Source organism: Amblyomma americanum, chromosome 3 (genome assembly GCF_052857255.1).
Source record: "Amblyomma americanum isolate KBUSLIRL-KWMA chromosome 3, ASM5285725v1, whole genome shotgun sequence".
Lineage (NCBI taxonomy): Eukaryota > Metazoa > Arthropoda > Arachnida > Ixodida > Ixodidae > Amblyomma > Amblyomma americanum.
This window is the reverse complement of record NC_135499.1, coordinates 184,317,038-184,344,150: the sequence shown is the minus strand read 5'-3', so window position 1 is coordinate 184,344,150 and position 27,113 is coordinate 184,317,038. Positions and strand designations below refer to the sequence as shown.

The 27,113-nt window shown below is 48.1% G+C and overlaps 1 protein-coding gene across 7 annotated transcripts in view; it reads right to left on the bottom strand.

Moving 5' to 3' along the window:
* The window catches only part of LOC144125615 (uncharacterized), a 272,073-nt gene that overhangs the window by 17,819 nt on the left and 227,141 nt on the right, over window positions 1-27,113 (bottom strand). For all 7 annotated transcript variants that reach the window (XM_077659145.1, XM_077659149.1, XM_077659146.1 and 4 more), the window contains 11 exons: window positions 11,004-11,180; window positions 8,076-8,196; window positions 7,426-7,633; window positions 6,426-6,521; window positions 6,016-6,184; window positions 4,852-5,009; window positions 3,552-3,829; window positions 2,813-2,992; window positions 2,319-2,438; window positions 1,556-1,712; window positions 836-1,002 (listed from right to left, as the gene is read on the bottom strand). In XM_077659145.1, the coding sequence (XP_077515271.1) occupies window positions 836-1,002; window positions 1,556-1,712; window positions 2,319-2,438; window positions 2,813-2,992; window positions 3,552-3,829; window positions 4,852-5,009; window positions 6,016-6,184; window positions 6,426-6,521; window positions 7,426-7,633; window positions 8,076-8,196; window positions 11,004-11,180 (1,831 nt within the window). The remainder of the gene's footprint in view (window positions 1-835; window positions 1,003-1,555; window positions 1,713-2,318; window positions 2,439-2,812; window positions 2,993-3,551; window positions 3,830-4,851; window positions 5,010-6,015; window positions 6,185-6,425; window positions 6,522-7,425; window positions 7,634-8,075; window positions 8,197-11,003; window positions 11,181-27,113) is intronic.

Here is a 27,113-nt window from a genome sequence, read left to right as displayed (position 1 = left end):
GGAACAATTACATACTGTATCAATACTTAAGCTGTGAATGCTATCATCTTCAACACAAAAATAAAATGAAAGGTTATGAACACAGCAGTCTCCATTTTCAGGGTATGATGGCTACTCAATTTCAGCACTACACTTTGCAAGAAAATAAAAGGTTGAGGTAATAAAGATGCTATCAGATTCAAACATCACGAGTATCATGTTGCTATGTCAATGAGTATAACAGTGTCAACAGTGGTGGCAAGTGAAGTTTAACACCCCAAGGCTGCACATGAGCTACAGGAGCGGCTGCAGTGGAGGGCTCCAAACTGATCACCTCAGGTTCTTTAACCTGCACCGAGAGCACACAGAAGTTTTTGCATTTCGCCTCCACCAAGATGTGGCTGCTGAGACCAGGAGTCAATCCCATGTCATTGGGCTCAGCAGCAGAATGCCAGAGCCACTAAGCCACAGTGGTGGGTAGTGCCAATACTGAGGAGCGACATGTGGCTGAGCAAATGACTTGCACAATTATAACTATAAAGTGAACTGTTTGGTGCTTTTCATTAGGGAATCATACCTGAACCCATATGCATGCCTTCCAAGACTAAAAGCACATGCGGATCAAGTATCCCTACAATTATTCAGGCGCCATGCATTATGTAGGTACTGACTTGGTTCTGATGCATCGGATCATGATGCAAGTTATTTAACCAGTGTAACCAAAAATAATTCAAAAGAGACAAGGTAAGAAAGGATAAGTACAGCAGGTGCCCATCTTGCCAAGTTCAACAGGAAAGGTGGATGAAATAAAGCGAAAACATTCATCTGTGAAGGCATAAAGGTGTGAGCACTGCACCTTGCTATCTTCCTTTGCCTTGTTCTTGACACGAATGAGCTTGGCGTCGTCCGGCCAGTCGAGAAACTTTTCCTTGAACAGCACTGGCTCCATGTGCTGGTTCACCTTGGCAAAGAGTGTCCAGTTTGGTCGCACGTTGCTCGCCATGGACTTCTGTTCCTCTGGGCCTTTGTAGGAGAAGAACCAAACCAAAAAATCAAGCGTTTCATATGATATTTCAGAAAACCACTCTACGGTCAACAGCTTTTGTTAACAGCAAAGCTGAATGCAGGTTTGTGCACGGTTTGAGAGAAGCCCGCCTTCTGGACCAATGGTCAATGGTTTATCCTCTAAGCTTCCCAGTGGAGACTACGTTTTTCTCCAACTACCATGTTTGTACTGTAGTCACATTCCACTTGAACGTTAGGCATTCTGAATTGCACAAACTTAGGCTTGACCCCAATGAGAGAAATACTGCACAGTGCCAATGCCATGACAGTAATCAGTGTAACATCTTCAACAACATACCGCTAGCCAAAGTAAAAAAACCTATCACAGCAATCTGCTGAAGAGGTGCAGACTCACTCGTGAAAGTGCCACCCAGGTTGCTTCAAAACAACCCGCATATGGTAGTGTTTCATGTACGCTCTTTGGAGAGCTTTTTCTAGCAACAGCATGCGCAAATGTTGAGAATGGCCAGAAGACAAAGTGGCAGGTCGGTAACATTCAAATGAACATTACCAGCTCTGGGAAATAGTGGGTTGATGTCACAGTCAGAGTAGTCGAAGCCAGCCTTGCATTGCTCTTCCGCGAGCCTGACAGACAGGTCTCGCACCTCACTGGGTACCAGCTTTCCAAGCCACACATAGACCTCACTGCCAAAGTTGAACACGTAAGCCTGCAAAGCAAAATCAAGACAAAGAGCATAATCCTTACTATACAAATATACAAAAACGTATATTTGCACCGAGATGACAAGCAACACACAAACCACGATAGTGGCTTCCTTCATGAAGTAATCGGGGCTCGGTGGCTGAGCAACATTATGCATCTAGCTGCTAACTGGAAAGCTGCAGCGTTTCGCAGCATATGTCTTTGTAACAGTGCCTATGCAATGTCACTGTGTACTGCAGGTCATACTGAATGTTATATCGTACACAAGTACCAAAATGACAACATGCCTGTGCGCAAAAGTAGGGAAGAGCACAGGAAGTTAGGCATTTTTAACAAGGCTACATGACAGTCACTTCTTTGCCGAGAAGGAGAGCCTTTTTACAGGTGTTCCTTTTCACAAACTACAGTACATTACCGCAGGTTAATTTCTCTGCTTTCTCTAGAAATATATAAAAGCGACAACTGGGAGTGTCACTCTGTGTAAACTAAGTAGGTACTTCCAAACAAACTGCTCCCATTCACAGTCTTAAAAGACTGCTGACCTCTGGCCATAATGGCATGCAGAACCTTAGAGTTAAAATCGGCTTATTGGGGTTTAGGTGACACGCACCTTGTCCGGCTGCAGCATTTCCACCCGTGGCTGCATGCCCCAGTACTTGTCGTAGGGAACCAGTGCATCTCCTTCCACAGTGTACACCATGTTGGTGTCAACAATGGCCGCTTCGAACCTCTGAAAATGCAAGGACAATCAATCAGCAACTCTGAAAGTAGCATTTTATGGACTAAATGACATCCCACTGGAGAAGGCTCCAAGTTGCCACCTGAAGCTGCCCGCCTTACTGCTGCTTTTGACAGGAGAGCAAAATATGTGAAGAGCACTTCTGCGTTTCTGAGCAACACTGTCAAGGATACCAAACAAGCTGTCAAATGTCAGGCTTCGGGGCACACAAAGTGCTAACGAGGAACTTTTGTGCGCAAAATAGGATGGTCACTGGTGTATAACAGCACTAAGGCAGGGAATATTTGCAGATCAGAAAACTAAACTGACTGTCACAAGCTCAAAAGAAGAAGTAATGTTTCACACGCACAACAAAACTGCCTTACCAAGTCTTCCCCGGGATCACCAGCGGGGTTGCAATCCTCAGGAGTACCCCCAAGAAGCTTGAAGAAAGCTTGCGCATCCTTAGAGCTCTCCTCCTTCTCCTCGTCTATGATCTTGACTTCTGAAGTGCCTTTGAAGTGTAGATCTTTCTTCGACTGAATGCTCTGAGCCACATCAGTAGCCTGTACAAGTAAAAAGCAAAGGGATGGATATCTCAAGTACAGTAAAGTAGACCAGCAAATTGGACCAAGAAGTGTGGCAACAGCATTTTGTTGGAAATTAGAAACTCAAATTATACATTATGCCGATCAAACAGCCAAATCTCATACTACTTAAAAACCCGATGTCAAGTGAATTCAAAGGAACCCCTAACGAAAGCTTTATTCTTGCTCTCAAGAGAAACCTGGCCAAACAGTGCTGTTACATAGCTTTCGCAACTTTATGGAATGCAACTATGACAAAAAAATTTTCTTTCCATTCTGTGCCCACCAAATATGATTCAATGGTTCACTGTGTATTTTGTACACTGTTTTAAGCTACAGATATCATTACTGCATGGAAAGACAAAAAAATAATTTTTTTCCACTAATATTGCATTTCATAAACTTCAGCATTGCTCTTTGCTTGAGATTCATTTGAAAAGTTTGTTCCCTTTCACACAATTCTCTCCTATGTCTTTTTAGACCTAAACAAGGATAATCTGGGGGTATACAAAGGGAAAGAAGAAGATTCAGAACAAACCTTTGCCCTTTCAATGACGTTACTGTGGCGACCGATCCAACAGTAGACAGTGGTGGGAGTCACAAGCACAAAAACATCGCCATGGTTGAGAGACGAGACAGAAGGTTCGACCAGGCGAGTCTGCACGTGCCGCCGACCTTTGACCTGAATCAAGATGAGGTCACGGTTGGGCAGCAATGAACTGGTGTCATCCGACTTCTTGAGTTGCACTCGACGAAAGTCTTCCGTGCTAACCAGCCCTGCCAATGCTGATGGGGCCAAATCCGATGTCTTGGCCACTAGTAAGAGAATATATTTTCAGCAAATAAATATGCAAAAATGTTCTAGCATTCAATACTGCCAACTCATGTTACGAAATTCAACCTCCTCAAAGTCACAGGTTTATTCAAATTATATGAAACTGCATAAAGATATGCTTACAAACAATGTAATTTGCAAACTGAAGTTTAATGTTCTGAAGCGACATATGGCCTATGAGGGATGTCGTAATGGAATGCTGCGGACTAATTTAGACCACCGAAGGTTCTTTAACATGCGCTGATAATCATAGAATCTATTAAATTAGTAGGCCACACATGATACGACAGACTTCAAAATCCTGTTCTTTGACATTAAATAAATGAAATGCTTCTAGTCATCTAATATCTTAACAAAACTGTCCTCTGCTTCATACATGATTCAATACATCTAGCTATGTGTTCAAAGGGCATTTAACATGTTCCTTGCTGAGACAGCATTACAAGGGCAAAAAAAGAAAGCAAGAATATCGTGAACTGGGTTTTGGTGATGCAGTGGCTAGATTACATATGGAAATGGCTTGCCATGGCTGTGCAGTTAAATTCCTTTCCTCTGCATTTTGGAGTTGTCTTAAATAATTCCTGTACAAACTAGACCATTATCCGATTATTAACCACTAGAAGAATATCTGTAGAGTTGCTTTTGATGCAGAATCCCCATTCTCCGGCATACAAGTATGCAAAATGTTGAACTAAACTGCAACTAAGCAGTTCCACAGCGCTTTGTGAAAACATAATAGCCAAAATTAAGATGTTTGTATGAAATAACAAGAAATAACAGAAACGCCAGCTTTAATGCAAAAGGTTTTACTTCAGCCCATTAATTCTAAGTGCCATAAACTTGTTCTCGATTAATGCCTTCTAGCAAAGAACAGGGTTAATTGGAGACATGGGAGAGACCTTTGCCCTGCAGTGGGTGTAGTCGGGCTGATGATAATGATGATGGTGGTGGTGGTGATGACTTCCATTAGGTTCTTTTTTTTCTGTTCACACACAAAACTTACACTTCTCGATGTTGATTCGCTTCAGTTCCTTCTCGGCAATATCAGAGCGCACTTCAACGTACTCTGCACGGATGTCTGTACGAGAGGCCAGTGCCTTCAGTGGGTTTCCTTTCGTTTGCCTCTTTCTGCGAACGCTTACTTGCTTCCGTTGACCAAGCCTGTACAGAAAATTGTCCTCAGAACGGCTGCCATGATATTACATGCATGCTCTGTGCAAATGCCTGCATGCGCTGTCAACTAAAGGAGTTTGAGAAAAATGATTTGAATTCAGGTAATCCGCCATCTTTTAGTGGCACTGAAAGAAAAAGGATGATAATGCAAAACGTCTCCCCACAGGGAGCTCTAACCACTGATGGAATTTCATCGATCAGTTCAGCACTTCCTATGAAACATTCGTGCGTGCATATATAGGTGCACTTTCACAAAAATTGAGGCACATTTCCACATATATAAATTTCATAGGATGTTCAAAGGCTCAGATGGCTGAAATCACAATCCCTCACAATGTCAGCCATACCGTAGCTTTGTACTAACGCTACAATGAGCGCCGAGTCTTGCTGAAATGCACAGTAAGTGTGTCGCACTGTGGCAGCACCATGTTCCCCGAGAAATGACAATATGTGTGCACTGTGTCCACAAAATGAGACAATTAGTGACTCAGCGATGGTGCTACTACTGAGGAAACAATTTGTGAATAGCTGGTAATATGTATTACAGCATAGGCAACTTCTAATTGGTGCTAATCCTACAGTGGCATGCAACAAAAATGAGTAGTTGCCACACGAACCATGATTAACCAACAATGACCAACCTTCGGGAAACTGCCACCCTCAAGAAGCGAACTGTTGAAAAGTGAATGCTGGATTTTGTGAGACATTACAAGCATTGTAGCTGTGATATGAAAGAGGTCATGGCAATTGGATAAAATAAAATATTTAGCTAGCTACTTATTTTTATTCACATATTTCCAGATTAAAAAATTCCCAGGAATTAAGAGCAGCAGCCCTGCACAGCATAACCTCCCCTATGCTACATTTGTGTGGTTTCACCCACTTTAAGCTAGACTTACAAGGCATAACATAACAGTTCCGTAACGCATAACATGTCAGTACATATTCAATCTTCGTAAAATGAAGCTACCTTCAATAAAGAAGCCAGGCTTACTTGACATTGTCAGACACAATAGCATCAAAAGCGGCTTCACTGATGTCTAGTTTTTCATCCTTCGATGAAGGCAGGACACTTTCAAAGAACGAGGTGAACGTCTCATTGTCTGCTTTGGGAATGAGAACACGTGGTCTTTCTTCTTCCTCGGCTTTCAGGCGAGCCAGCTCTGCAAATGAATAAGGTTAACATGTTAATGCCGTTAACATGTTGTGCACCATCCAGACTGAGTCTGCATGAAAGTACCCTGAAGTCTAAGTGATAAGGTTCTGCAATGTGTAGGAATTCTAATAAGCATGCAGTAACACAAACCCTAAGTCAATAGTGCTTTGACAGCCCGAGAGTACACAGCTATTATGAACCAGCCTTTTCTTGCCCACTACTAAGAAAACACTCATCTTAAAGCTTACCTTCGGCTGCATTTGGCATAGACTTGCTCTTAAATATTGACGGTAAGACTGGAGTTCCTTGCTGGTGGATTCGGCGCAGAACTTCAGCTTTAGATGCTATACGAAGCAACGAGAAAAGAATTTATTCCATGGAGTACACAAGTGGTCAGTAAAAGTAGAACATAACAGCATAACGCACATGTTTAGCCAATTCAAGAAAGCATCGCTCAACAATCAATCCAACATTACCAACTACTTTCTGTGTAGTCACCATATTTTCACCGTAGATTATACAATGATGCATATGGTAGTCTTTGGACTACCACATGCATATCTTCTAAGAATGGTAGTGTTTGGAGACTGAGCATAAAATACAGAAGCAGGGGCATTTTTATTGTTCAGTAGCATGTTCCTTGCACTGCATACCAATTGCTAGGCATTGTTTTTTACATTTGTTTATAATAAAGGCTGCATGGACAATCATTTTCAGAAAACACTGATTTTTCACCACAATGTGCAGAAGCACACAACACAATGATCAAAGCCACAGCTCTGTGCAACATATGTAGAACAGTGAGTGCTGCCCAAAGCAGATGAAAAGACACGCACTGCATCACATGCAAACCATAACATCAGAGCTGAGGTCACATGACCACCTGTGTCAAGGTACTCGTGGAATACTGTAGACGCCAATCTCTTAGCAACCAAAATCTATTTACAACCAAACGCAGAACTCGTTATTTGGGGCTCTCTGGCCTGCTCATATTCAGTGGATTTACTGCTGATTGCTAAGTCAAAACGAGAGCAGAGAAGAAGGCCCTGAAAAATTTAGCATCAGGGAACCTTTAAACTATATTTTACAGGCCCATAAATTTTACAGGCCCATTATTTAACAGATGGAAAAAGCCACGATCAGACAAACACAATGGCCCAACTTCCTACTCAGGATAAACTATCTCCCAAGATGAAATCCCTTTAAACATTCTGTAGATAATGAATGCAGTGTAAATGCAGTACTTACATACACCTGGTGAAAATGTTTCTTGTTTGGGTGTCCTCTTTTTACGGTCAGCGAGCTGTGCTGCAGACTCTGAGATACCCATCTTTCCAGCCACTGTGAATTGGGAGGCATCGGATTCTTGGACACGTTGCCGCCAGGACTCGGATGAGGATTCCAGCCAGTTTTTGCGGTCCCCAATCGATGGGGACTTCTGTACCTCAATAATTTTCTAGAGACAAAAATAAAAGCACAGTGAAATCGCACTAAAACTGTCAAAATGCACCAACTGCCACAGATGCATTAACACTGAAGAATCATGAAAGATAAATACTGTACAAATGTGAAAAAAAAAAACATTAGCATAAACGACGACAGCAATAGCACTTCTCAATTTTTGCCTTTTGTCTACAGTAACCGCAGCCTTCTATAATTTCTCTAGATTATGAAACGTGTGTAGTCAAATTTTATAGCTGCATACACCAAGTAGCTTGAAATGCACGCAGAACGAAATAGTTCTCCAGAGACCACTATCAACACACGCTTCTTTCTGACCCACATTCCTATATGTTGCTTGGTGAGTCAAAGTAAGCAACAACCTAACGGGATATGTGCACGGTAACTTATAAAAGAGAGGTGGCGTAATTGCAAAAAAACACTCAAAGCTGACATACTGCTTCTTTCCGAAGAACAGACACAGGTGATGCGGCCCCGGTGTCAGACTTCGTCAGGTCTTGCTTGTTCTTTTCAACACGCTTCTGCCAGTCTTCCCCACTTTTTCTGAGAGCCTCTAGCCTGCATCACAAAAACAATCATTTTTTTAAAGTCCTTTGCAAACCATCGCATAGACGAAGCCACTATTCTTTACACAGGACAGCTTGGAAATGAATATTGCAAGTGTGTGTCCAGCAGGCACACATACTGCCTGACGTTCATTCAGAGAATCAGGGCTACTCAAAAATTTTCAGGTCACTTTGCACGGGCTAGAATACTCGGCAATCAGTAGTGGTTTATGAATATGGGGGATTTAACGTCCCAAAGCGACTCAGGCTATGAGGGACGCCGTAGTGAAGGGCTCCGGAAATTTCGACCACCTGGGGTTCTTTAATGTGCACTGACATCGCACAGCACACGGGCCTCTAGAATTTCGCCTCCATCGAATTCGATCGCCGCGACCGGAATTGAACCCGCGTCTTTCGGGCCAGCAGCCGAGCGCCATAACCACTCAGCCATCACGGCGGCTAGCAATCAGCAATGCCCATTTAATACACACCTGGCACATATTTGGTGCACTAAATTCAATTCACACTTAATAGCACCACGTTTATTGCTGCCTGCCTAATTACAATCCTCTACTTTATCTCTGCAGTAGCATATAGTTTGTTAGGGAATGTCTTGATAAATTAAGATAATACATGCACTTGTTACAAATGCAGGTTTTGCAATGTACTGCAGGCATAATTTATGCTCACATGACTGCTTTTGTTTCTGTTTATAGACTTCAGTGACTGGATGACAAATTAACCCAAAGCAGTGTTGTTCCAAGTCCCATAGCTGCCAACTGATGCTGTTCCTAACTTATAACTAAGGTTTGGACTTTTTGGCTTTCATATTCTGTTTTATTTGGCAGACTTTCAGGTGTTTATAGCTGGAAGCAGTTTTTGGTTCTTTTCGGCAAACGTTATTTCCTATAGAAGAGTTTTTTTTTTTTTTCAGCGATATAATGTAGTATTCCTGCGCGGTCAAAAGATAATCTTGGCTTTTTGTGAGCCTAAGCATTGAATTTAGACGTAATTAATACACAAATGGTTGTTATTTACTGGTAGATTAATTACATCTGTGCTTGCAGAAAGAAATGTTATCAACAGTAAAGAATGCAATGAAAGTTAAATGATAGGACTGCTAGACAAAAACACAAGTGGAAGTTGATTGCCATGGATCACTAGGCTGCTATGCTAGGGCCAGCGAGAAGTCAGGGCATCATATGTTCAACGTGTGATAACCGTCATAGTAGCAGGAACATGACACTTTTTCAGATGTTTATGCATGGCTTCTAGAGACTTTACACACAGTGAAGAACCTTGCTTCATTAAGCAACTGCCCTATGCAGATTATCACAGCGAACAGTGCCACACTAGCAGACAACTGTGCTATTTAACCCAACGGTGCCCCTTCTCGCCACTCCCCTTGCTTCCGCACTTTGTTAGTTTTCTAGCTTTGATTGATTCTGCCCTAACTTATCTTAAATAAACTTATCTGTCTTCGACTGAGTGGAGCTCCTAGTTATCCAGCTAGCTGTGGCATGTATGTCAAGGATACTCACCATTTTTGTTAAGACTGAATATCTAAAATTAAATTTAGCATACTGCTATAAATTCTTTGTTTAAACTGAAAAGTCCAACCCTATTTGTAACTGACTATACAAGTTTTTAACAGTTTTAAGTCCACCTCACTGCTTGAAGCCTCCAAGCCTAATTGTAATCTCAGGTGTTAAAAGTGCAACATAAGTAACATGACACAGACATTGTGAGGAAGGGGGGAGAAAAGTGGCTGAGCTGAAGACTATTACCCCTGCAACAGTCAACCACATATGAATGGCAAAGTCTGCCGGATGTTAACCTTCTACAGAGGGGAAGACTTCTGGCTATTCTACTGCTTTCGCATGCAACAGAAACTGCTCGTTCGCACTTGATGCGACCCTGAAACATGAAAAGAACTAAATGTAAAAGGTTCAAGACAGCCCCAAAGTGCTGCCAGCAGGCTGAAATGCATGGTTAAACCTGCTCAAGCAAGAATAAAAATAATCTTTATGCTAGACTCCTGTAACCAGAACTTAAATATCAGCCATTTAAGGAAATCGACAAGGCAGGCTCAATGGCACAGAAGCCTGCAGTGCAGTCAGCCAGTCAGTACTATCTATTGCCTCGAATGGCAGACATAGTATGGCAGATTCTACGATAACATGCCTATAGTTTTCCCAGACGCCTTACCACTGCCACAACATGAGATGTTTGCACCCAACAGGTGAAAGTAAATCAGGAGTCAGGGGGCCTATTCTAAAGAATGGAAATTGTCTTCTTGACCTCACTGTCACTTTGTGTGCAACTTGATAAGACATGTTGGTCATGCTTGCTGCCTGCCAACAACCCACAACAGCTGAAAGCAGAACACTGTATTGCATGGGCATCCATATCACAAAACCTGAACCCAGTTTCAGGCAGCAAGCCTGCCACAGTAGGGGACAAGTGGACAGCCTTTCGTAATATGTTGTAGGTATGGATCCAGCCTAGCTTATCACTTCATGTTGTTAGTGTGGGCAATCTTGGTAAAGAAGATAACATAACTGCATTACACAGCTGATAGGTTGGACTGCAGGGTGGTTTATACAAGGCAGCAAGACACCAATGGTTAGCCTTAAGATCAGAGGTAAAAACTAGTAGATAAAAACTGCAGATGCTGTAGCAAAACCTAGCGAAAGCAACTTAATGAAGACCTTCGGGGTAATTCAGAACACCTGCAGTTTTCACACAAGAGGAGGAAAAGCCTATGACCCACACTGACAACGTTTTGATACCTTGCTGCAAATTGTGGCAGGCCCTTACCTTTTTGCAATGCCTCCACCACAGGTTATCTTTTCATCTTGAGTGATTGGCTGAGTTCTGTTGGCCTCACGGACGTACAGCCCACGTGAGGTTATTTCCTGCAATCCATTATCACCAGCTTCGGTGTAGGATGAACGAAGCCGAGTCTCAGATGATAGTACCTCATGAGTGCTCCTCCTGCACATGTAATATAGAGAAGTTCGGACGAGTTCAGTAAAGTTACTTCAAATTACAAAAGACCAGGTAGTCTATCGTTAAAAATGAGTGGACATCAAACAGAATATCAAGAGGCATACTCAAAGCAGTGACCAATTGGCTGCTTTTTCATAAAAGAGTGATTCACTGAATGCCTAGAATGTCAGGCCGCAAATGAGTGCTGTCGCGAACACGACTTGCACGCTCTCAGTCAATTTCAGATTTTTTTTTTTGATTTTGAGACAAAATATTTCAAAATGTAAGCTAGCCATTGTTTCTAGAAAATTACAGAAGCATTTTTAATGCATTGGTTTAATCTTTCAATAATCACCTCCTTGATGAACAGGAACCATTGAAAGGTTAAAAAAATTATCATTAAACTTGTTTCCTGCTCAAACAAAAGTCGTTCTTAACAGTCAAGTAGCTCTCATCTTATAATAGGTCTACTGAATTATTTAAAAGGTGTCCAAAATTTGCCAAGCCTGATCCAGAATTATGAGGTTAGCGACTTCAGCTAGTAGTTTACAATGAAAATGCAAATGTGCACGTGCGCAGTCAAAAATTTGCACAGCCTGATCCTCAATGCCCGCAATTAGCACAATGACTAGTGATAGTTCCCAACTGCTCCCTATCAATAGCTGTGTTATCCTCTCATGCCATGCATGAGTGCATGAGTGGCCATGAGTTTATGACTGCACCCCACATAAATTATAACGGACTCCACGCCAAAGCAAAAATTGCCCTCTCTTGGTTCAAGACAACTAAAGCCACTTCAACCTACAACATGAATAATGTTCCCAACAGGACAGCAGTGCAAAACGCAAATTAAAGAAGAAAATGCAGAACAAAATGTTTTGAATACAGAAAACCCCTGTAGACTGTATTCCATGGAATTCCATGCAAAGTTTTGGCGGCCAGTGAAGTCTTAAGCATTGACAAATGACAATACTGGTCACTAACAACCACGATGAAAGGTCTCTGCCTTTCTAGATGTCTCATTAGAATGCTCGAGACTTGAGAAAGGCTGTACAGCCTGTTGCACCTGTTAGCAGTGCCCCAAACAGTGTGCTACGCAAAAAAGGAACTCCGGGTAGTGGCTAAGCAGCTTTGGACAATGCTCTGGCACATATGCACAAAGACATACCAGCCAGGCATGCGCAGTGATAATGGATCAATGTATGTCTACTGCTCAAGGCTGCTGTGCTTCACTGCATTCCAAAAGGTTACGCACATACAAAAAGACAGTGGCAAATCAACTCAATCCGGCTCCAAGTGCCAAACTCTCGGGAAAGCGAATATCTACCCGACCTGACTCCCAACAAAGAGCATTTAAGTGATCTAGCTTACTGCTACTGGCCACCAGCCAATAGTAGCCAATGCAGTACATTGATCCACAAAAGCATCAAAATATATGTCAATGACAGAGATGAGAGAAAGTGGCGGCATTTTTTTTTTTTTCCGAGAAGCACGATCGGTGCTTCTCGGAACATTGGCGCATCTCACAGCGCCATCATCGCGACTGCCCAACCGGCACGCCCGAACGAGTACCAGGATGCGCACAAGGACGGCCCCAAGACGGACAACACAAAAGCCACCGCTATTCGACAGACACACACACACACACAACACACCATTCCACGCAAAGGCGGCGTTCGTCCACTCGCGACGATTACCTCGTAACGCTCCATCGCTCGTACTGCACTTCTTGGCGGTGAACGACATGGCTTGCCGGCCGCATCCGTCTACCGGCCGCTGCCTCCGACAACGGCGCGCGATCGCTGCTGCTGCTACAAGTCGACGCGCGCACAATCGCGGCACTGGCCGCGTATTATTACGTAGGCGCACGCAGTTTCGGCCGGCCCCTCGTTCGGCCCGTCTTTTTTTCGCTCGTCTCGTGGGTGCATTTCGGGCGCGTTTGCCCTCGGGATTTTCCCACGGACGCTTCGCGTAGCCGCGGGCAGCGTGGGCGAGCTTGTTACGCGCGCCAGTCGCGGCGTGAGCGCGGCCCGCGAGCTTTTTCTGGACTCCGACTAAGCGCACGCGCCGCTCAAGGACTAAGAATTTAAACAAAGAAGAAGACAACGCCCGCGTCTTCAAGGCAAGTTAGGCTAGACAAGGTTACGAAATAGTCTCCTCAAGATTGATCGATGTTTACCGCGTTTACCAAAGCACCACAATAGAAGAAAAAAATGGTGCTCGGGTAGTAAGTGAAGGAGGGGAAAGGGATCAGAATAATGGTGTCGCATAATAAGAGCGAGACGGGATAAACGGCGCCAACAACGGAAGAACGACACTTGGCGAGCGAGCAAGGTCAGCAGATGAGATTAACCACTTGCCAAAACTTCCGTTTTTTTACCGTTTTTCAAAGTTTCGCTCTGTGTGAAGTTATACATGTCCATAGTGAACGAGTGCGCCAAACTAGTGGCACCCAAGTGGCTAAGAAGTACGAGCGATTCGCAGCAAAGCATAAAAAAAAAACTGTTCAGAGTTCCTTCCTGGAGTATTACACATTCGCCGCAAGGTATCCATGCCTTTTTAACGGGCAGCAAAGTACAAAATGCCACCATTAGGGCTTCCTCCACTTTTAGGGGTATCCATATATCGTGTCCAACTCTTCAAGCAGCACTTCCACTACGGGCGTACATGAACTGAAAATGTTTAGCGGCGGTCCGCACTCGTGTCGCCACGAAGTGCAGCGGTTCCTCAAATGCAAGCGCGTGAAGCTTTCGTTCCGCTGTCGGTGTCATACGGCAGAGAACGGCAACGAAAGAGAAAGAAAAAAGATTAGAGACAACAAGAATCCGGTCCTTTGCTTCATAAACCAAGTTTATCGAACGGTTGTAATGAGTTCCGCCGTTTGCTATATGGTCTCTAAAACAAATTTCTGCCAAATCTGCGTGCGAGCTCGACTCCTCACGACGGAAGCTAGGATAAAACATCCGCTGCGCAGTATTTGGACGGGCGCTGTGCGTACAGGTTCGCGCTGCGCATGCGCGCACACTGCTCTCCTCTCGCAGCGCCCTCTACACGTTTGCGCAGCAGTTTAGCCAAATGAGACGCGCGACGAGCTATTGTTCCCTGACAGACGGACAGCTGGACGGGCGTCCACATAGCACCGCTACCTCGCCTACCTCTTCTACTTGTTCCTACTTGTTCTTCGCACAGGGCTTACCAAAGCGGAGACCCCCCTCTGACCCTGAGGACACGCCGCGACCGGACACGACCCCGTACACGCTGCATACGTCACAGCTCGTTAGGGTTCGCTCATTACGCAACGCCACGCACAGAACAGCCCCCACACCATTCCGGGCACTTGCCTTCTCCGGTGGACCTGTACCTTCTTTTTACTCCGCCCCGACAAGCTGAGCCGGAGTCCGTTCGTTGGTCGTGACCTTACGAAGCGAGTCGCTGGGGGATGCGAGTGCAGATAAGGGGGGCGACCACCGCATCAATCCTCGCTATGCATACTCCAGTGAAACAGGAAGGCGAACGAGTTCTGTTGCGGTGCGCGTCGTGGGAGGGAACCCTGTCCTCCGCCTACCAACTACGGACGAAGAGGAGCTGACAGCGCATTCAGGAGCAGTAACTTCGTGTTCGGGCAATTTACTCCGGGGTTACACAGCAGCAGCTTCTAACCGGCTGCACCCATCCCGAAACGGGAGAAGAAAAAAAGCGGCAACATGTATGGCCGATGACACGCTATAATGTGGCGAAACCGAGAGGTTACGACTTCCCGCAGGTCGAAGTCTGCCGGTCGAGGAACCCGTCCGTCCGTTACTCTCGCGCATTCCCAAAACCTGCCCGGTAACCACTGGATTACCACTCCTGCCACATGCAATATTCACACGAAGAGCAAAGCTTAAGGCTCGAGAGATATGCCCGAAAAAGTAAACAAGTAGGACAGCGGGTGCACGGTTAGGTCGCGCGTACACGTGGCGGCGATCGTGGTCGGGCGCTTAGGCACAGCCGAAAGTAGCGCGTCACACTCACTATCGAAAAGGCCCTCGCATCCGCCATTTGCCCCCGGCAGGAAACAGGTGCGGCGCTTGCTTGCTTGCACAACGACGCGGGGTCCCGCACGAGACGCCAAACACTTTCGCTTCCGCAGAGATTGCCGCCGCGACTGCGCCTTCCCCCGGCCGCCCATTATGCAGGAGCGAGGCCAAGCCAGCGGCGGTGTGACCGCGCGCATCGCTTACGGCGGCAGCGTCCAAAGTGCATGTGCACGCATGCGCGAAGCCCTCACGAGTGAGCATGCAGCGGCAGTCATTAAAGATGTGCGCGGAATGAACCGCCGCTCAACCTAGTGGAGTAAGCGCAGAATGTATGAGGAGGCGACATGTACGACGGCGTGATGGTGCAGGGGGGGGGGACTTAGGTTGGCTGCTCCGTCAGCCTTTTACCTACCTCTTAATCATCACACATTGATGGATAATCAACCTCGGTGACCGAAATTACGCCACAGTGGCGCTTTTTTTTTCTTCGGAAGAACGGTAACCTTCCAAAAGTCGCGTAGTGGAACGCAATATACCTACAGGCTTCTTAGTCTCTGCCAATTCACGGCATAAATTCTCACACGCAAATCCTGCCGTCTGCATGTTTCTAGCCGAGTTGTGCTTCGAAAGCACCATGCCCCCGTTCTCTAGCCCCGAATCCCTGCCCTCTCGCCTTCGCATAAAACTGGCTGCACGACGAACCAATGACCGTGGAAGCCGTGCCTTTCCAGCAAAGAGAGCACTTGGCAATGAGGAGGAAAATCGCCACTGAAAAGACCGAGCACGCAAAGCACCGCTGCGTTTTAAAAGGTCCGACCCCCAACAACGCCGCTGGAAGGCAACTTTTCGTTGGCGCCCTGCGAGCCGCATTTTCGAGATTAATCCCGCGTAAGACACTGATACTGCTACGAAAATAGAAGAAGAAAAAGGCCTGCCTTATGCGGGCGGGGGGTCGCGAACTAACCTTTCCCCCAACAAACGAGGAAGCAACGTTTCTACGACTGTACACAGGGCAGTCTAACGACTCGAGTGCAAGTGCACAGGGATCGCGAATTCGGAGGCGTATTAAGGTCACTCGCTTCACTTGCAACTCGCACAGTCCACGAGGCAGAGTCGCGCTGTTTATACAATGCACACGCACGAAAGAAACACCCACGTCGTTGCGAACAAACCGGGCGGCATGCAGAAAGGCGGAAAACTCGGGCTCCCATTCACGAAGCAGCAAGCGAAAAAGGAACACGCGCGCGCTCTTAAAGAGTCATTAAATTTCGACAGAGCACGCTACGTCCCCCTTCCCGCCCCCTGAATTCAATATAAAGCGTCTAACACAAGGTTTCTATCTGCTGGAGTGCGGACGCATTATTATTATTAATAATAATAATAATAATATTATTATTATTATTATTATTATTATTATTATTATTATTATTATTATTATTATTATTATTATTTTTTACGGCCGGGCAATTGAGTTTAAGACGGGCTGGCCCCTGAGGGCAGCAACACCACCAACAGCGGTAGGGAACAAATATGGGTCTGTCCCATACACAGAGAGCGAAGAAATGTCGACCACCCAACACAATCGCATCCCCTCTGTGCTTCCCCATCTATTCTTAACGACAAAAACGCAAGGACGTTGGCGTCTGTGCACGACCAGCGGAATAACGGGGAGAGTTGTATATACGCTGCTGCACGCGCAGACACGCAGGCACACATAGCATATACGGGACGATATGTAGGACGGTATCTCCTCGAGATGGGCTGGGGGATGGCGCGTGCCCTATCAACGAAACGGGGCTGCTGCTGGCGACAGCGAAAAGGAAACAAAAAGAAACACGCGCCCCCTAGGGCGGGAGGAACTCTTTTTTCGGTCGTCCCGACCCGGTCCCGCAAGCGTCGAGGTCACACCGGAGAGGTCAGCGAAGAGGTCAACACGCGGCGGCAAGGCGCGGACCGGTTTCCCCCACACGGGCGAGACCCCAACGGATCCGCAATCAGACGGGGCGCGACAACGGCCGCCGTCGTATATTACACGATGAGATGGAAATAACGGTACGCTTCGAGCACGGGCCGATGATGGCCATTGGTCGCGACTCGGCGGAGAGCAAGTACGTAATATACGAGCGAAACGCGATGCAACCGCAAGCATATATATTGGGGGGTTGACTGCTTGAACGCGGCAGACTCTCGGGTGGGGATTCCATACAATTGTATTGTATAGACGAGGATGTATACGGAGTGCCAATCATCATTCAACGCACACGAGCTCGTTCCGCAAAATTCGAGTTGGGGTCGCAGCTAGCGAGAAGAGTAGAAGACACGGGCGATAAGGAAGAGAATACGCTTTGAAGAAGGCTCCTCCAGAAGAAAAGAGGCAAAGGTATACGAGACGCCCAGAGGAGAATAACCGCGGGTATATAGGAACGCGGGCTGCAGTGACCCCGGGCCAAGCGGACAGCGCAGCGCTCGAATGAGCGGCCGACTACACTGACGACTAGATGACAGAAATCAACGTTCAGCTCGGAATTCCTCTTCCTCGTGGCCAGCCGGATACAAGCAAACGGTTGATGAAATGAAACAAGAATTTATCTGCGAAGAAAACAAATCTCTTCAGCCGCATCCCGCCCGTAAGTAGTGACAGGTACAGGCAGTGACAGTACAGGTAGATAGGGGGGTTTGGGTAGCTTCAACCAATGACCAAGGCGAAAAGAATAAGAATGGCATTGTAACTGAATTGGAATATCATTCAAGCTTTACTTTTACTTTACTTTCCACTGATGATAATCGGGGGGGGGGGGGGGGGGTTTACACCTACCTACACAAAGCACATTGGACCCGAGGCACGCGAGTACAAAAACGAAACTATAGCATTTGTGGCGCCTCGCAATAACGGCGCCGACGCATACGCTGCCGAAACCCGCTAAACGTCTCTTTTTAAACGATCTACATCACTGTCGCTCACAACACGGCGGCTACATGCGATTGTTCGCATAGAAAACACTGGGGGAGACAAGCCCCCTCAAGCACGGAAAACCGTCTCGTGGTCTGCCAGCGCTCTTTAGGAATGCAGTGCTCCCGCAGAGTCGTGACATATCGGCAACAATTCGCCCACACGCGCAACCTGCTCTTCAGAGCGTGAAGCCAGCGCCAGAAAAGGTCACGGACACACGGCGGTCACCGCAGCAGAAACGACAAACAAACAAAAAGAGAAAACGCAGCAGCGGGCACAGCCAAGAAAGAGTCAGCAGTGCAAAAGACCAGCACCGACGACTTATCTCTCCGCCGCGGCGCACACGTGGGAATACCGGCGCCACTTTGTATTCTTTTTCCCTCGCAGTTCGCTGCGCGTGCGAGCGTCCTCTGTCGAGTAGCGGCTTCGTATCAAACAACGAGATCTCACGCGAGCTAGGAAAAGGCGGGAAACGAGAGATGCAAAGTGCTACTTAATTGTGGGAAACACCTCCCTCCCGACAAAAGCCCGCAGATTTGCTCTGCTTGCAGAAGAGTACATACACGCGCGTACAGCGTTACGTGCTACAAAACCAGCAGTGAGTGAAGGAAAGCAGAAGCCTGGACCTCTGGCCAACAACCGCGGCCGCGCATGTACACGCCCACCAGATGAGGTGGAGATGGCAAGAAAAAAATACAGGTTGTATATATCGTCGCGGTGGCATATAGTGCGCGGAAAAGAGCCAGAAAAGCAGGCAGAAAGAAGACGCGTGCGGCTAACCTCCTCACCCTCCTCCTCGTAGCCCGGAGTACGCTTTTTTTTTTTTATTTGGCTCAAACCAGGTTTCAGGGCCAAGGTACGACCGACAGCGGCAGCGTACCGATATCTCCGAAGGATAAGGGAAAAAAAAAACAGGAGGAACACCACCCCCTCTTCTCTTTTTTCGGGGAGGAAGCAGCCATCCGTGACGGTTCCTGCGGAGCCATAGTATATAGCCGCGACCGAGGACGCAAAAAAAAAAAACAACTCATTTCTAGAGGCTCAAAGATGGCACGATAGGAGAAAAAGGCGGCACAAAACGAAAATTCCCTGGCTTTCTTTTTTCTCCTTTCTGTTCCTTGGATGACCGCCGGCGCGAGAACGGCAACACAACAGCGGCGGTCCGGACGACAACGGGATCACGCAGGTGCGAATGGGAGCGACAAACCGGCCATTGTGCTGCCGCGGACGGGGCCAACAACGCCCAGATACCGTACAGGTGGTGTTGACCGGGACCGCTCCTTTTGACCGATTACGAGGCAGCCCGCGCTCACTACGGCAAGATTGGCCGAGTGGGACGCGCGAAGTTCAGCGACGCCACTGGCCCTGCACATAGTTTACAGACACCATCCCCGACTGAGAACACCTCTGCGGGACTCCCGTATGTAAACAAGGGAAAGAAAAACGTGCCCGTAAGTAAGATGCGGATGCGAGTGCGAAAGCGTGCTTCGGACAATAAGAGCGCAAGCAGGCCCCACAACAATGCGTTTTCAGGCAAGGGATGCGCGAAAGGTCAACGTTCAGGTGACCTGGTGAACAGTACGCGCTGCTCTAGACGTACGCAGAAGCTCCAGGACGATTCACTTGTCCTCGTAACTTGCTTAAAAGAGGATGGTGAAAGCTTGCAAAATGCCCCGAGAGCTTTCACCAGATCTGAGAGTGACGACCGCAAACTAACAGCCCATGCAAAGAATTTTTGATAACCGCACAGGCCAACCCATCTGCCGAATAGAAAAGCCCTGCCTTCCACCCATAAAAAGAAACATGACCACAGAATGAATTGAACCCAGTGGTCATGATAGAAGCTTCAATCGTTCGAGCCGCAGCGGTGGCTCAGTGGTTATGGAGCTCGACTGCTGACCCAAAAGACGCGGGTTCGATCCCAGCCGCTGCGGTCGCATTTCGATGGAGGTGAAATGCTAGAGGCCCATGTGCTATACGTTGAAGAACCCCAGGCGGTCGAAATTATCCGGAGCCCTGCACTACGGCGTCCCTGATAGCCTGAGTTGCTTTGAGACGTTAAACCACACAAAATCAGTTTTGGGGCATTAAACCACACAAAATCACTTTAGTTTATTTGGGTTGAACGTCCCAAAGCGACTCGGGCTATGAGGGACGCCATAGTAAAGGGCTCCGGAAATTTCGGCCACCTGGTGTTCTTTAACGTGCACTGACATCGCAGAGCACACGCGCCTCTGGAATTTCGCCTTCATCGAAATTCGACCGCCGCAGCCGGGACCGAACCCGCGTCTTTAGGGTTAGCAGCCGAGCGCCGTACATATACTGACGCCATATTCACTGAAGTGATATACCGCAGACGATTTGACTTTGCTCATGTTTATCACCGACCTGTCGGAGCAATGCGAACAATATGGCCAACCAACCTCTACCTTTGGGCAGTGGCCAAACCGCGCTTGAACAAGAAAGTAACAGCAATGACGTCACCATAGCGGACTAGCACCGTATCAATCTAGGTTAACCAACTGAAACACCGCTCCAGCTCGCCTTGTCGACTGCACCGCATTCCAGGCTCGGCTGCGGTGGCCATTACATGTATACGCGCCGGGCGCGGGTCACGCCGTGGTGGTCGTGCTCCACGCTTATCGCACCTTTCTCCGAGAACGTGCACGCGGTCGCGTCGCATCGACGCCGAAGCACGGATGGAAGAGGAAGAGAGGAGCCGTACACGCACACAGTGCATGTATGTAACATATATACACTACACGCAAGCAATCAGTAGATGATTACGATCTTGACCCGGGGTGACCCTGCAGGCACAGCGTAGGCCGAGCCGATCTCATTAACGAACCGCCGCGAAACAAGCGGTGAAGAGCTTTTATCTTCGGTCTTCCGATGCGTCGCGACACAGGCGGCGGTATCGCGCAGAGGTAGTTACAACCGGTTTTGAGGTCGAGGTCTTTCAAGAGGCAAATAGGCGACTTACAGGTGTTACCGGCAGCGTCGAAGGGATGTGCACGGATGACAGTGGGCAATAAATCCACCGGCCAATCAACGCGCGCCATTATCGAAGACGCGCGCGCGTTTCGACATCGCCATTCGTTACTCCTGACGTAACTGTACGGCTTTTGCATAAAGTTGTTACAAGTGGCGTCCGATGTCACGGAGAAAGAAGATGCAGAAAATCCCCCGTGGACATAGAGCAGCAGAATGTGCTTGCAAAGTTTGTGTTTATACGTGCCTTCCTTTGGCCTCGTCTTTTTTTTCCTGAACGAAGATCAGCTTTATATTTTTGCTGTTCGGGGCGCCTCAGAGCGACTAGCCCCGTACTTTTACCCTAGCGACCGATAAAAACCTGAATTCTAAAGTTGTTCCGTGCTGGGAAACAAGATGCAGATTGTAAAAGTGCGGCGGTTTTGGCACGAGAAGAGTTTCAAGAGGCTTATTGAGCACTGGCACCGTTACGAAGAGTGCATCGAAAGCCCTCAATGTTGTGGACACTGCCAGTTCACCGCAGAAACTACACAGACACCCGATAAAAAAAAAAACGACCTACCAGCTAACACGGCAAAAGCATCGTTGATATCTCAGACTTTCCAAGCTTGGAATTAGAATTGAATTCCACTCCCAGTGTAATTGAATTCAGAGTTCGCGCCAGCGTCAGAATGGCCTCCACCACCAGACTCGTTTCGTTACCAAGGGGCACCGCTTCGCGCAAAGTTCTCCGCAAATGGGGGTTTAGCGTCCCAAAGCGACTAATACCCCTGTCACACGGGCACTTGTAAGGCCTTAGAAATTAAGGTCCTTTGCCCCAAAGGCGCGTGACGCGCATCTACACGGCAAAGCGTCGAGACCTTTGCGATAAAGGTCCGTAGCAATAAAGGCGGCCGTCAGCGGCCTTAAAGTTGCTTAAAGGAGCAACCCAGACGGCAGCGCCAGCTAGCGAGCTCAAAGAATAAAAAATTAACGCAATTTTTAGTTTTGAAACAGTAAAAATATCTAATTTATCTTATTTAATGGTTAATTTTGCGTTACAGTGCACTTAACCGTAGAGGAGGCTATGACTAAAGAGACCCACACTGCTAAGAAAGGACTTGAACGCTTTTCAGCAGCCGTATCGACACACACGTGCTTGCGCATCTCGCTTTGCTGTTTTTTCTTCGTTTGCTCTTTGTTGTGTGCGTGTTTTGAGTTTGTTTGTGACCACAAAGACACAAACAACAAAGCACGCTTCTCGAACACGACGAGGAGCCGAACGGAAAAGTGCGCCTACCGTGGTCGGACCGAGAACGACGAAAAAAAAACTTTGTTTCAAAATATCCGTTTCTCACCGTCAGAACGCTCGTTTATTATCGTGATAGCTACTTTTTCCAACATAAACGAATGCACTCTTAGCTGAAGTGCTACCGTCTGCTTTAATTTCATAATGTTACTAGCGCCGCTTCACACACAGCGGTGACTTTTGGCATTCACGGAGGCCGCGTTCTAGCTCCTTTGGATTTGCCGTGTAGCAGCGTCGCTGCACCTTTTCGGTTTTCCTCCTTTAGTGCAATAAGACAACTTTACGGCAAAGGCCGAGAAGAAGTCCCGTGTGACAGGGGTATAAGGCTATGAGGGGCGCCGTAGTGAAGGGCTCCGGGAATTTCGACCACCTGGGGTTCTTTAACATGCACTGACATCGCACAGCACACGGGCCTCTAGAATTTTGCCTCCATCGAAATTCGACCGCCACGGCCGGGATCGAACCCGAGTCTTTCGGGCCAGCAGCCGAGTGCCATAAGCACTCTTCTCCGCAAATGGCTCTCCTTCAGCAAGTTTCATTTCCGTCGGTAAACTTCGCTCAACAGCAAAAAAAAAAAAAAAAAGATGGAGAGAGAGCTAAACAACGACTTGCTAGGTCCCGCCTGGGAACGCCGAGGAGGCACTGGGCATCTCTTTTCTAAATAGAGAGAAGAAAAGAAAAGTTGCGGAGCTATTTCCCGGAGAGAAGTTTCGCTTCTACCGAGAATCGGAGTCAAGTAGACCGCGGCCGTCCATTAGAGCCGAGAGCTACAGTCGATCGATTACACGAGGTGGCGGATGGGAGCGCGCGTGTGAGTGTACAGTGTACGCGTCACCAAGGACGAGGCTGTTTCCGCGAACCACTCTAGCGCTTTGTCTACCCGCTACTGCCCGCCCAGTCTTCTAAAGTGCGCGCGTTCCGAGAACGAATGCGCACGGGTCACAATGGCTTTTCTTTGCACGGGCGAAACGACGACGAAGAAATAAACGTTACGGCGGCGACGCGAGCGACAGCTCAGTGGCCTATAGCGAAAACCGAGCCATTGCCATGCGCGCGTACAGAAACAGACACACACAAAAGCTATAGTAATATGAGCTAGCGCTAATATCACCGGAACAGGGCGCTGTCTGAAGGCGAAATGGAGAACGGCCAGAAGTAGATTACAATACACGGACAACAGATTGCACGCGAAGTTGAAATTCGCCTGTACAAAGAAGTTCATCTGTCTAACGCGTACGTAAACAATATACCGGTACAAATATTCGTTGCGGACACATCTACAATTTTTTTCGCGCCGTCACACGAAACTGAAAGATTAGATGAAGAAAGAAAACAGTCGCAAAACAAAACGAAATCAGATACTGCCGTTAATTTATAAGGAAACGTATACGGGATATACAAGGCGAGCCAAATGCAGTTTGCCACGATTTCTATTAACTGCGACGACTTCTGAACATGCAGTGACGTGGCTCCCAACTTCAACGGCCGGTATTCCCAATAGTTCATTTTCCGCAGAGGAATGCAGTAACAATAACGAAAAAGAAAAAAAACAGCGCGTTTTTGAGCTACACACCGAACGAAAGCCCATCGAAGTTCAACGGTATGGCATGCGAGGGTTAACGTCCCCGAAGTTGCGCCTGGGCTACGAGGGACGCCGTATAGAGGATGATTCAGGATCAATTTCGACCACCTGGCGTTATTTAACGCGCACCGACAAATGACGCAGCACAAAGACGCGTTTGCGTTTCGCCTACGTCGAAAGATATGCGACCGCCGCGGCAGGGCTTGGATCCCGAGACCCTGGATTCAGCAGTCGCACAAAGCCGCTGCGCCACTGTGTATATACGGCAGGCTTGCCCAAGTTCAATGCAGCTGCGACACACAGCAGGACACGAGGAAACGCCACAAACAGGCACGAAATACAAGGCATGTCCTAAAATTGGGCACATGTGTGGAGCAGAAACGGGCACGTATGCGAGCGCCTATATAAGACGGCCCGAAGCAATCGAAGCTGTGGAGCGGAGGCAAAATATGAGAGGACAAAAAAAAAGGGGGGGGGCGCTAAAAGGAAAGCAACCACGGTGACAGGCACGATCGAGAAGAAAACCGATGCATGCACACAGGCAGGAGGAACACGTCAAGCATGGACTACATTCGCTGGGCAGCGCGGTCGACAGAGAAGGGATATAAGACAGGCGCTGCGGGTTCCTCGAGGAAAGGGATTCGATCCCGGCGGTTCGCGCAAACGCACACATGCAATCAAGCGGTGCAATGGACCGTGGATGCGCTAATCACACGAGGGCCCAAAACGGCGTCGGGCACAGGTTCCATTTTCCGCGGCTGCGTTCGCTTCGCCGTAAATATGCAAGGAGTACGCGACGGCACGCCACGAAACCACGTTGTAGCACAGCTGTCGTCCTCGTAGAGGGCCAAGTCTTTCAATCAACACGAGACCGGGTAGGGGGAAGCAAAACGAGCTTTACTGGGAACACGTTACGCACTTTAATTAATCCTACCCGATTAAAGAGAAACTATCAAGACTCGTGATTATATCGCGTCGACGGAAGCGCTGTCGTCAGCAGGCCCTAAACGAAATTGGTTTAGGGAAACGCTACGGCTTTTCTGTGTAAATGAGCGACAGAAAAGTTACGCCTGAATTTAAAGAAGTTGCAAGAAGCGGGGAACTTCAGATCGAACTCGGCTGCTACGAACGTCGCTTGGCTCTACCCCGCGGCGGCACAACAAAACAAAATCGCAAAAACCGGGTCTCCTCGTGACGACTTTTGCACTTACCTGGAAGGGAAAAAAAGATGGGACTAGCCTAGAGCGCAGCCACGCGTAACCGTTAGCTTAAGCGTGACGAAGCGCGTCCATTACCTCCGGGCGTGTGCGGCCTGTGACACACTATACAGAACCGCTGCTACTGCTAACCTGCATGGGTGTTCTCTTTTATTTTCCTTGAAATTTCAGCGGTCGCGGACCATCGAACGCTTGAGTGGTGCTCTCTTTCACAGCGCCTCCGTGTCGGAAGAGCCACCCATCGTTAGGCACACTTCGCTCCGGCTTAACGATGAATGCCCGGTTCCGCACCATTCGCAACCCGTGTCGTCTTTTTCCGCGAAGACACGCCTCGTCTGATCGGTAAGCAGCAGCCACCGGCGCGCAGTACTAAGCTACCGCGAACCCGAACGACCGCATATACGGCGAATTCCACCCGGGCAGCCGAACGATCGATCTCTGCGAATCTATAGCTGCCGCAAATGCTGCATCCGAACAGACGAATCATCCCGCCTCGCGAGGCGACAAATGCTAGCTCGAGGTCGCTCGATACATACCGTACACGCATACCGCTTTTTTTTTTTTTTACGGCGGCGAGAATAAATTTAGCGCTTCAAGAGGCCAGCGGTCACCTCTCGATGCACGGGGGCGCACGCGTCGAGTGAGGGACTCGACCTTGCGCATCGACTCGCTCCATATCCACCACACCGCGCCAAGCGTCACACGACTGAGTGTGCGCAGCTTTTCGCTGCGACACAGCGCTACGCGGAAGACAGCAATCGACAAACAGCAAGAAGCAGCAACAACGGCGACACGACTCGCAACGTCGCACGACGACGAAGCACGAGATTCGTGTCGCATGCGGCGCATACACAACTGCGACGCTGCACTCCATCCACGGATGATCGACAGGCCACCGCTATATAGACGCTGCACGCGCGCACGCCACGCGATCGACAGCCTGCCCGACCCGAAGACGATTTAAACCTCGAGGAAGCCCAGACGACGCATGTACGATGCTGCTTGTCGCGTATACAAGCCAGCTCGATGTGGCTGCAGGACTCGGTGAGTCCCCCACCCCACCTCGAGCAGCGAGGAACGACGAAGCCCACGCTCGGTACGCGCCCAGGTGACGGACAGACAGACCCACCGCTTGTCACGGCTCCAAACAAAGCCTGTTCCCCCCCCCCCCCCCCCCCCCAACCATTGTCCCGGTGCGCGGTGATGAACGACGCGACAGGCAGCAGCAGCGGTGGGAAATGCAAATAAACGCCTCTAGGGTGGAGGGCTGGGAAGCGTTTATGAACAGGCACGACCGTGGTGGCGATGAGATAAAGAGACGCTTTGTATTCGGCTCAGCTCACGGTCTAGGCCATGCAAACGAAACGGCGGACAACACCGGCTCCGGCCGGAGGATAATGCGATTCAGGCCTGACTCCCTCCCAAACCCCCATTTCACACCGAAGCCATCCGCAACAGGGCAGCAGTTTTTCAACACAACCTTAGACAAGGAAAGGGGGCCCACGGTTAACTAAGCGCCATTTTCACGCCACGCAAAACTTACGCAAAACACCAATACGCGGAACAATGCCGCAGCGGCTTTTTCGAAGATTAAAAAAAAAGACACAAACAAGTGCCGTGGAAGACAATGCTGGCAACAAACCCCGCAAGCAAAGCAACGGGCACGTGCTCTCGACGAGCCGCTTTCCCAGAGCGCAGAAAGTGAGAAGTCGCTCGCACAGATGGCAGCCGCCGCTTTGTCTGCAGTCTACGCTCTTGCGTCGCCACACGGGGAAAAAAAAAAAGCATGCATCATGACCAGCCGACGACAGGTGTCCGTTTCGAGTTTCGACGCAGGTTCAGTGCAGCCTAGGCAGAAAGCTGTCCTGAGCACGCTAGGGGACAGCTTACTC